This window comes from Oncorhynchus clarkii, chromosome 26 (genome assembly GCF_045791955.1).
Source record: "Oncorhynchus clarkii lewisi isolate Uvic-CL-2024 chromosome 26, UVic_Ocla_1.0, whole genome shotgun sequence".
Taxonomy (NCBI): domain Eukaryota; kingdom Metazoa; phylum Chordata; class Actinopteri; order Salmoniformes; family Salmonidae; genus Oncorhynchus; species Oncorhynchus clarkii.
In genome coordinates, this window is record NC_092172.1 from 809,529 (window position 1) to 821,720 (window position 12,192).

The 12,192-nt window shown below is 40.1% G+C and overlaps 1 protein-coding gene across 2 annotated transcripts in view; it reads right to left on the bottom strand.

Moving 5' to 3' along the window:
- Positions 1-3,373: 3,373 nt before the first annotated feature.
- LOC139384902 (family with sequence similarity 184 member Aa) overlaps positions 3,374-12,192 on the bottom strand; it is a 91,887-nt gene continuing 83,068 nt past the window's right edge. The window contains exon 17 of one of the 2 annotated variants that reach the window (XM_071129803.1): positions 3,374-3,984. In XM_071129803.1, coding sequence (XP_070985904.1) covers positions 3,976-3,984 — 9 coding nt within the window. In that variant the 3' untranslated portion in view covers positions 3,374-3,975. The remainder of the gene's footprint in view (positions 3,985-12,192) is intronic. The other variant, XM_071129802.1, reaches the window with a different exon arrangement.

Sequence of the window (12,192 nt, forward strand, 5' to 3'; positions counted from 1 at the left end):
AAATATCAGTGTTAGGGAAACTATAACTAGCTTCAGGTTATTTTGTGTGCAAATGAAAATAGTTATTATCTGAGATTTTTTATATTCACTTTAACAGATGGTGACCCCAGCTAGGAGTGAAAGAACAGCGAGGTTTCCCAGGTCTCGCCTTCCTTTCGTTCTTCTTCCAAACCAAGTAATTCGCTTGGATGTCGTAGCACTTGCTCCTGTGCTTGATTCTGCTCCGGTAGCTCTCCTTCTGTTTCTCCTGCGCCTTGTTGATGTTCAGTCCACCTTGACTGATAACAGGAATACATGCAATTATACTTCATATTACAAATACATTTCTTACATATCTCTTGGAGGACCAGAAAATAAATTAACAGCAGACAATCATTTTAAGCTGGTCAAAAACCTCCACATCCTTCTTAGTTCGTGCCTGAAGGTGGTCCTTGAAGGCGTTCTAATCTGATTTGACAGCTTCCACCACATCAGCTCGGGTTCCAGTGATCTGAAAGTACGTTATACAAAAATAGCAATAGACAAAGAACACTAAGTCAATCACAAATTTGAAAGACTATATGCAATAATTGTACATAAAAAATTGAATTGCATTGTTTACCTGAGTCAACAGCTGCGGCTCCTGTCCGTACTTGGTGGAGACCTGGATGCTGCTGTTGTGTGCAAAGAGAATTACCTTCAGGTTGTTTGCCCACCCTTCCTGATACCAATCAAGGGACTTGCCCATGGCAGTCTTGAGGGTCTGGTTGGTCCATTCACCAAACCTGGAGGAGGGGGTAGGAAAGCAATATCTATTGACAATCTAAGATATTGAAATATGTCTGATACAAAAATAAATTGTAAAAAATAAATAAAACAAACCATTGTGCTCCCACAGTTGATTTCTTCAAACCAAGCTGCTTACCTATTGCAGATTCAGTCTTCCCAGCCTGGTGCAGGTCTACAATTTTGTTTCTGGTGTCCTTTGACAGCTCTTTGGTCTTGGCCATAGTGGAGTTTGGAGTGTGACTGTTTGAGGTTGTGGACAGCTGTCTTTTATACTGATAACAAGTTCAAACAGGTGCCATTAATACAGGTAACGAGTGGAGGACAGAGGAGCCTCTTAAAGAAGTTGTTACAAGTCTGTGAGAGCCAGAAATCTTGTTTGTTTGTAGGTGACCAAATACTTATTTTCCACCATAATTTGCAAATAAATTCATAAAAAATCCTACAAAGTGATTTTCTGGATTTTTTTAATTCTCATTTTGTCTGTCATAGTTGAAGTGTACCTATGATGAAAATTACAGTCCTCTCTCATCTTTTTTAGTAGGAGAACTTGCACAATTGGTGGCGGACTAAATACTTTTTTGCCCCACTGTAAGTACAGTAGCTCTAGCAACGTCAATCTAAAAACAGCTTAAATCATTTCTTCCTATTTAACAATATTTTCTTATTTAAAGACAAATATATGGTAAAGAAAGCGTGTTCTCTTTCCAGTCTTTTCGATCCTCTGAAGCAGCATGTAGTCAGCAGGTTGTCACCGTCAAAAACAGCATTCTTGGAGAGCAATTCTGAGGTAATAATTTTGTGAGGACTGAGCGAGTGTTTATGAAGTGAAATAGAACTAGAACTGCCCTCGTACTCCTTCCTTCGTGACCGCTACGAGTAAAAATAGAGCCAACCAGCATAGCAACGGACGCTTTGGTTAATTACATAATCCGGTCAGTGTTTTTTGCTAATTCTAGCAACAGCCCTAGCAACAGAAGCTGGAACTCATCGAATCGAATTTCATGAACTGTACCCTCATCAGGCACAGTCTAATGAACAGGAATGTGACATCATGGGGCAGTTTCAGGAGGTAGTTCATCAACATGATGTTTGTGGTCTGATAAGCAGTGTTGCCAACTCATTTTCAGGGTAAATTGCTAGAGGCAGGTTGATTTGTTGCTAAAAGTTGCTAAAAGATGTTGCGATGTCATTGCGTGATAACGTAAAACTGCGTCATCACGTAGAATACACAGTAAAGTTACTGAAATTGACCGGCCATCTCAGAGAAAATGAGGTTCAGGTACAGACTCCCACTCTTTTCTGTACATTTGGCTGTAAAATTTTGATTGAGACTTTTTGATTGATGTTGTGAGTTCTGTTCAAGATCAAAACATTCGTGACCAACTATATTCATTGGGATTGGCTCGTCGAACCCGTACTACTGCTGCTGCAGTCAGCCAACAATGATTTGCAATTTGCTGAAATTGGTGCTAGTGTAACAGGGTTATATTGGTGATTCCCCTTGCCACTTTATTGTTAAGCCAATGGGTTTTTGGTTTGAGTTTGTCTTGCCTTCACCTACTCAACATGGCATCTTATTGGCTGGTTTGCGTAGCTTGCTTACGAGGGGGATGTTCCAGTTGGAATCGTCCCAGTGAACAAGCACCAAACCAGCGGTAAGTTGTTGGTTGCAAAGCATTGTACATCAAAAGTGATTTTTATACTCTCAAGTGATGATTTAAATGTACAATTTATATCAAATTGTTTGTAAATGTTATTCGAACATCACACATAAGATGCAGCGGTTTTTGGAGAATATTTGTTGTGCATTTTGTTGTAAAGAATTCCCGCCAGTACTAGCTAGCAATTTACTGTGTCTGGTGGGAGGGGTTCATATATTTTGTACAGTGCGTGAGTGCAGAGTTGGATGGTGAGCCGTGCATTGCATGACGTGCAATTTTGTGCTGTTCCTATCAGGTACATTGTTAAAGATCTTATATTGTAATTGTATTATTTTGGTAACTAGCCCAGTGAACAAGCACCAAACCAGCGTGCGTGAGTGCAGAGTTGGATGGTGAGCCGTGCAATTTTGTGCTGTTCCTATCAGAATAAATCTACATGACTGGTGCTACATGTTGGAGTTCCGTGTCGATGACTGATTGTACACAACGCAAGAAGAGTACTGTTACACTGACCTGCTGCTTCCTGTGCACGAGCTAAACGCCTGCTGCTGACGTCACTCACAATGCACTTTCGCAGCCAGGCATGTGTGTTGTGACTGAGTGTGTGACAGAGAAAATCGTTTTTGTCATTTAGAGGGAAAATGCGTGCATTTTAGCGTTTCAGTCACTTTTCAAAAGTTGCTAAAAGTTCAAAATACATTTTTAAAAGTTGCTAAAAACGTTGCCAGGGTAGTCTGAAAAGTTTCTAAATCTAGCAACAAAATTGCTAAATTGGCATCACTGCTGAGAAGTCCTCACTGAGCTCTGTTCTCACTTGTATACGCACGCAAACATGCACAGAAAATGCAAGGACAAACATCATAGAAGTGTATATAGTACCCAAATGTTCCTTAACGGCAACAAGGCCATTATGGTAAAATATTAATCTCAAGTAAATCTCACAATTGATTTTATATGTTTATTTCATACACAGAGGTATAATATAAATATAGATATATTGTGCTATTTATTTCAAAACTGGCAAGACATCATTTGTATTGAACAGTTCAAGTCGACCTTGACTGGTTAATGCAGTTTTAACAGACACAAAACAGTCAAGATTGGGGGCAATTACATTTTCAGTCAGTCCTTTTACTGAACACATCAAATTGAAAAGTGCCTATCGTTTTCCATTGGGATATTTGAATTTGTGAATTTCATTTCAATTAATCTCCTGGACAGACCGGAAGTTAAATGGAATTGACCCCAACCATACATACAGTGTCCCCATAAATATGATACTGAAAAAGGAAAACACATCTGCACCAATGCAGAAATTGCATAATAGTCCATATCCAACATAATTATTGTTATTCAAACAAACAAAATAACAAACCGGACAGTTTCACAGTGTATGAATGAACAGAGAGTCATGGTGTGTTAGTGTTATTCTTTTTCACATGCTCTTGGGTGGGCTCCTTCAGTGAGAGTCAGAAAGTAAAGTATTGGGCGAACAAACTCCTTTTGTTCCTCCGATTCGTTTGGTTCCATGGTTGCCTTGTCAGTCTCAGGAAGGCTGCATAAGAAGGTTGAAATGACAGCAGTTACACAATGCCAAACACAACAACAAAAGGTTTAAAAGAGCCAACACAGAGTTTAATGAACACACTCAACATACAGTACATTCCAGAATGCAATGCAGCTACATAAAGAGGCTGCATATAGTCTTCATAACACTAAAAGTGCATTGCCTCAAACCCTTTGGCTCTCTTGATCCAAAAATCAGTTACTTCACCTTTCCACAATATTGTCCTTAAGTATTTTCAAAATGTAGTTTCTTATTGCTCAGTGATGGTGCGAATCAAAGCCAGACAGCATTCCCTCTTAACAATAGCTATTAGAGTAGTGAGTGAATTCTAAATATGTCGTGTGTCCGACATTTATTTCTATAAAAAATAAAAACATTTTAACAACCCAATATACCCATCATGGACATTTTATTATTTGTTTCATTCTGTGTTGTTAAAGGATTCAACCCACATAATGCATAGTACATTTAATAAAAATAATAATTGACCTCAAAAGGCACAAATTGCTCAGCACTAATTGAAGCTTTGGTTGTTATGTACAGTGCCTTCAGAAAGTATTGAAACCCCTTGACTTTCTCCATATTTTATTGTGTTACTGAATTAAAAAATGCATAAAAAAATAATTCTTACCCCTCTGCACACAATACACCAAAGTCAAAACATGTTTTTTGAAAACTTTGCAACGTTACTGAAATTAAAATACAGAAATATCTCATTTATATAAATATTCACACCTAGAATCACCTTTGGCAGCGATCACAGCTGTGAGTCTTTCTGGGTTAGTCTCTAAGAGCTTTGCACACCTGGATTGTACAATTATTATTTTTTTAATTATTCAAGCTCTGTCTAGTTGGTTGTTGCTAGACAGCCATTTTAAAGTCAAACCGTAACTAGGCAACTCGGGAACATTCAATGCCATCTTGGTAGGCAATGCCATCCTTGTGTTTTAGGTAATATTTCTGCTGAAAGGTGAATTTGTCTCCCAGTGTCTGGTGGAAAGCAGACAACCTGGTTTTTCGCTAGAATTTTGCCTGTGCTAAGCTCTATTCAGTTTATTTTTATAAAAAAAACCTCCCTAGTTCTTGCCGATGACAAGTATAACCATAACATGATGCAGCCACCACCGTGCTTGAAAATATGGACAACGACCCAACACATCTTTGGACACTGTGTTAACTAACCTCCAGACGAGCTTCAATGCCATACAACTCTCCTTCCGTGGCCTCCAACTGCTCTTAAATGCAAGTAAAACTAAATGCATGCACTTCAACCGATCGCTGCCCACACCTGCCCACCCGTCCAGCATCACTACTCTGGACGGTTCTGACTTAGAATATGTGGACAACTACAGATACCTAGGTGTCTGGTTAGACTGTAAACTCTCCTTCCAGACTCACATTAAGCATCTCTAATCCAAAATTAAATCCAGAATCAGCTTCCTATTTCACAACAAAGCATTCTTCACTCATGCTGCCTAACATACGCTCGTAAAACGGACTATCCTACCGATCCTGGACTTCGGCAATGTCATTTACAAAATAGCCTCCAACACTCTACTCAGCAAATTGGATGCAGTCTACCACAGTGCCATCCGTTTTGTCACCAAAGCCCCATATACTACCCACCACTGCGACCTGTATGCTCTCGTTGCCTGGTCCTCGCTTCATATTCGTCGCCAAACCCACTGGCTCCAGGTCATCTATAAGTCTCTGCTAGGTAAAGCCCTGCCTTATCTCAGCTCACTGGTCACCATAGCAGCACCCACCCATAGCACGAGATCCAGCAGGTATATTTCACTGGTCACCCCCAAAGCCAATTCCTCCTTTGGCCGCCTTTCCGTCCAGTTCTCTACTGCCAATGACTGGAACAAACTGCAAAATCACTGAAGCTGGAGACTCATATCTCCCTCACTAACTTTAAACACTAGCTGTCAGAGCAGCTCACAGATCACTGCAAATGTACATAGCCCATCTGTAAATAGCCCATCCAACTACCTCATCCCCATATTATTGCACATTCATCTTCTGCACATCTATCAGTCCAGTGTTTAATTGCTATATTTTATTTATTTCGCCACTATGGCCTATTTTATTGCCTTACCTCCCTTATCCTACCTCATTTACACACACTGTATATAGACTTTTCTATTGTATTATTATTATTGTATTGTTTTTATTATTGTATTATTGACTGTATGTTTGTTTATTCCATGTGTTGTTGTTTGTGACGTACTGCTTTGCTTCATCTTGGCCAGGTCGCAATTGTAAATGAGAACTTGGTCTCAACTAGCCTACGTGGTTAAATAAAGGTGAAATATATATATATATATTTTTAAACACCTCCAGGCTGTAAGGGCTATTTGACCAATAAGGAGAGTGATGGAGTGCTAAATCAGATGACCTGGCCTCAATAATCTTCAACCCAATTGAGATGGTTTGGGATGAGTTGGACTGCAGAGTGAAGGAAAGGCAGCCAACAAGTGCTCAGCATATGTGGGAACTCCTTAAACGGTTGGAAAAGCATTTGGTCGGTGCGCATATGTATGTATGTATGTATGTATGTATGTATGTATGTATGTATGTATGTACAGTGCCTTGCGAAAGTATTCGGCCCCCTTCAACTTTGCGACCTTTTGCCACATTTCAGGCTTCAAACATAAAGATATAAAACTGTATTTTTTTGTGAAGAATCAACAACAAGTGGGACACAATCATGAAGTGGAACGACATTTATTGGATATTTCAAACTTTTTTAACAAATCAAAAACTGAAAAATTGGGCGTGCAAAATTATTCAGCCCCCTTAAGTTAATACTTTGTAGCGCCACCTTCTGCTGCGATTACAGCTGTAAGTCGCTTGGGGTATGTCTCTATCAGTTTTGCACATCGAGAGACTGACATTTTTTCCCATTCCTCCTTGCAAAACAGCTCGAGCTCAGTGAGGTTGGATGGAGAGCATTTGTGAACAACAGTTTTCAGTTCTTTCCACAGATTATCGATTGGATTCAGGTCTGGACTTTGACTTGGCCATTCTAACACCTGGATATGTTTATTTTTGAACCATTCCATTGTAGATTTTGCTTTATGTTTTGGATCATTGTCTTGTTGGAAGACAAATCTCCGTCCCAGTCTCAGGTCTTTTGCAGACTCCATCAGGTTTTCTTCCAGAATGGTCCTGTATTTGGCTCCATCCATCTTCCCATCAATTTTAACCATCTTCCCTGTCCCTGCTGAAGAAAAGCAGGCCCAAACCATGATGCTGCCACCACCATGTTTGACAGTGGGGATGGTGTGTTCAGCTGTGTTGCTTTTACGCCAAACATAACGTTTTGCATTGTTGCCAAAAAGTTCAATTTTGGTTTCATCTGACCAGAGCACCTTCTTCCACATGTTTGGTGTGTCTCCCAGGTGGCTTGTGGCAAACTTTAAACAACACTTTTTATGGATATCTTTAAGAAATGGCTTTCTTCTTGCCACTCTTCCATAAAGGCCAGATTTGTGCAATATACGACTGATTGTTGTCCTATGGACAGAGTCTCCCACCTCAGCTGTAGATCTCTGCAGTTCATCCAGAGTGATCATGGGCCTCTTGGCTGCATCTCTGATCAGTCTTCTCCTTGTATGAGCTGAAAGTTTAGAGGGACGGCCAGGTCTTGGTAGATTTGCAGTGGTCTGATACCCCTTCCATTTCAATATTATCGCTTGCACAGTGCTCCTTGGGATGTTTAAAGCTTGGGAAATCTTTTTGTATCCAAATCCGGCGTGTTCCTTGTTCTTCATGATGCTCTCTGCGCTTTTAACGGACCTCTGAGACTATCACAGTGCAGGTGCATTTATACGGAGACTTGATTACACACAGGTGGATTGTATTTATCATCATTAGTCATTTAGGTCAACATTGGGTCATTCAGAGATCCTCACTGAACTTCTGGAGAGAGTTTGCTGCACTGAAAGTAAAGGGGCTGAATAATTTTGCACGCTGAATTTTTCAGTTTTTTATTTGTTAAAAAAGTTTGGAATATCCAATAAATGTCGTTCAACAACTTCATGATTGTGTCCCACTTGTTGTTGATCCTTCACAAAAAAATACAGTTTTATATCTTTATGTTTGAAGCCTGAAATGTGGCAAAAGGTCGCAAAGTTCAAGGGGGCCGAATACTTTCGCAAGTCACTGTATGTATGTATGTATGTATGTATGTATGTATGTATATATATATATATATATATATATACAGTGCCTTCGGAAAGTATTCAGATCCCTTGACTTTTTCCACATTTTGTTACGTTAGTCTTATTCTAAAATTGATTAAATAAATAAAAATCCTCAGCAATCTTAGCAATCTACACACAAAACCCAATAAATACAAAGCCAAAAAAGGTTTTTAGAAATAAAAAACAGAAATACCTTATTTACACAAGTATTCAGAGACTCTAAATTGAGCTCAGGTGCATCCTGTTTTCATTGATCATCCTGTTTCTAAAACTTGATTGGAGTCCAGCTGTGGTAAATTTGATTAATTGGACATGATTTGGAAAGGCACAAACCTGTCTATATAAGGTCCCACATTTGACAGGCCATGTCAGAGCAAAAACCAATCCATGAGGTCGAAGGAATTGTCTGTAGAGCTCCTAGACAGGATTGTGTCGAGACACATATCTGGGGATGGGTACCAAAAAATGTCTGCAGCATTGAAGTCAAAGAACGCAGTGGCCTCCATCATTCTTAAATGGAAGAAGTTTGGAACCACCAATACTCTTCCAAGAGCTGGCCGCCCAGCAAAACTGAGTAATCAGGGGAGAAGGGTCTTGGTCAGGGAGGTGACCAAGAACCCGATGGTCACTCTGACAGAGGTCATGAGGTCCTCTGTGGAGATGGGAGAAACTTCCAGAAGGACAACCATCTCTGCAGCACTCCACCAATCAGGCCTTTATGGTACTTGGGAGTTTGCAATCAGCCAACTTGGAGATTACCAAAAGGCACCTAAAGACTCTGACCATGAGAAACAAGATTCTCAGGTCTGATGAGACCAAGATTAAACTCTTTTGGCCTGGAGGAAACCTGGCATCATCTCTGTCGTGAAGCATGGTGGTGGCAGTATCAAGCTGGTGGGGATGTTTTTCAGCAGCAGGGACTGGGAGACCAGGATTGAGGGAAAGATGAACGGAGCAAAGTACAGAGAGATCCCTGATTAAAACCTGATCCAGAGCGCTCAGGACCCAGACTGGGGTGACGGTCCACCTTTCAACAGGACAACGACCCTAAGCACACAGCCAAGACTATGCAGGAGAGGCTTCGGGACAAGTCTCTCTAGGTCATTGAGTGGCCCAGCCAGAGCCCGGATCCAACCTGACAGAGCTTGAAAGGATCTGCAAAGAAGAATGGGAGAAACCCAAATACAGGTGTGCCAAGCTTGTAGCATAATATCAAAGAAGACTTGAGGCTATAATTGTTGCCAAAGGTGCTTCAACAAAGTACTTAGTACTTAATAGTGAAGACATCAAGACTATGAAATAACACATTTGGAATAATGTAGTAACCAAAAAAAGTGTTAAACGAATCAAAATATATTTTAGATTTTAGATTCTTCAAATTAGGCAGGCACCCTTTGCCTTGATGACAGCTTTGCACACTCTTGGCATTCTCTCAACCAGCTTCATGAGGTAGTCAGTCACCTGGTGTCACGGTCGTCATAAAGAGGAGACCAAGGCACAGCGTCGGAAGCGTACATTCTTCTTTAATTAAAGAAAGAACACTGAACAAACTATCAAAACGAACCATGAAGCTAATATGCGTAGTGCAGACGGGCAACTAAACATAGACCAAGAAGCCACAAAATACCCAAGGAATATGGCTACCTAAATATGGTCCCCAATCAGAGACAACGATAAATAGCTGCCTCTGATTGGGAACCAATTCAGGCCACCGTAGACCTACATATACCTAGACTTACAAAACCCCCTCGATATACAAAAACCCCTAGACAATACAAAAAACTAACATACCCACCCTAGTCACACCCTGACCTGACCAAAATAATAAAGAAAACAAAGATAACTAAGGTCAGGGCGTGACACCTGGAATGTAATTTCAATTAACAGGTGTGCCTTGTTAAGTTAATTTGTGGAATTTCTTAATGCGTTTGAGACAATCAGTTGTGTTGTGACAAGGTAGAGATGGTATACAGAAGATATCCCTATTTGGTAAAAGACCAAGTCCATATTATGGCAGGAACTTCTCAAATAAGCAAAGAGAAACGATAGTCCATAATTACTTTGAATGTTTCTTCAAGTGCAGTCGCAAATACCATCAAGTGCTATGATGAAACTGGCTCTCATGAGGACCACCACAGGAAAGGAAGTCCCAGAGTTACCTCTGCTGCAGAGGATAAGTTCATTAGAAATTAGAGTTACCAGACTCAAGCCCAAATTTGACTAGAAGACACGAGGTGGGAACGAAGAATCCCATCTCCGACAACCGTTGGTACAGCTGAAGTATCTATCTAACAAACACTTCACTACCAGAGAAGCTCAACAACTAAGAGCGACATTCTGACCTCTGGTGGACAACCAGAGCCTTTACACCCATCCAGCCCTTCCTCATAGAAGGACTGATTGGTTTCAACAGAGAGACGACAAAGAAAGACATCTCCGCGTAAATATATATATTGCATTTCTTATCCGAATGAGCGGTGGTTCATGTGCAAAGTATTACTATTCCATTGAGCGCTGGTTCCAAATGTATCAAAGTGTTCTCGCTTTGTCTCTCCCTCTCTTTACCTACCCCTCCATATGTGTAACAAGCCGTCATATCTTGTCAGTCCACTTCGGACCTGTTTCATTGTATTACGTTTCTAATCAATAATCTATACCTGTGTGTTTTTATGTATTCTGTGTTATTATTTAGTTAGTTAGTAAATAAATAATTAAGCCAATTTGTGTATTGCTGATTCATCAATCAATCAAATTGATTCATAAAGCCCTTTTTACATCAGTCGATGTCACAAAGTGCTATATAGAAACCCAGCCTAAAACCCCAAACAGCAAGCAATGCGGCTAGGAAAAATTCCCAAGAAAGGCAGGAACCTAGGAAGACACCTGGGGAGGAACCAGGCTCTGACGGGTGGCCAGTCCTCCTCTGGCTGTGCCTGGGTGGAGATTATAACAGTACATGGTCAAGATGTTCAAACGTTCATAGATGACCAATAAGGTTAGAGTTCTTGCAGATATAAAGGAGTATGTGAAGTTCAACATGAGACTGATATGAGGTCATAATAATTAATACGTGACTGTTATCGAGATATATATCTATATATCTTCCAAGAGTTTAATTCGGGAGACGGTAACTCATTAAAGAACTTTTCCCGTGCTGCCCCAAATTCCAAATTAGTTAGTTGTTACATGATTTGTTTAATCAAGTAACAATTAAACAGTTAATTGATTTGATAAATAACAGCCACATTAGCGATAGTCATGTCACGTGACATTAAAACTTGAAACAGCCAAGCCTCCTAACTCCTGATTGGTCAGTTCAGTGGAGCCAGATCCTTATCATTCCTTCTGGCTGTTGGAGAGGTTGGAGGGGTAGTTGAGTGAGCTTGGGCCTTTTATGGCAAAATGAAAATAAAGACTTTTCAATTTGGAGAGAATACTGGACACTAGGGGACACCTAGGCCTTGTTATGGATAAAAGTCTATAAAGATAGATTGGTATAAAATATCTGCTCCATTTTCAGAGCACATGTTGACAAGATGTTGGGGTATCACTTGAGGGAATGATTGACCCACCTCAGTGTACAGGTCAATAAACATACTAGTTGTTTTGTTATGTTTCAGTCTTCTGTGATGTATATAAAGTGTAATATTGTGATGCAAACTCAAAATTCAATACATTTTAACTCTCTTTGATATCTGATATGGTATAGGTGTCTTCTTTAATTAAGCCGGCTCTGTGTGACCCTGATTTAGCCCTCTGCAGTAAAAGGTTAATGGAAGGATGTTCCTTGTTACAATTCTTGTTACCAGGTACTAGCCTTTTTATCAACCCTGGCATTACATGTGGATTCAATGGTAGTGGCAGCTTGTGGTTACATATAACAAGGTCATATTTTGGTTTGATTTATTGACATGGTAATTCACAGGTGACTTTCAAATGTGTAATTACATTAGTTACATAGTGGAACAGGATGTAATAATATCAG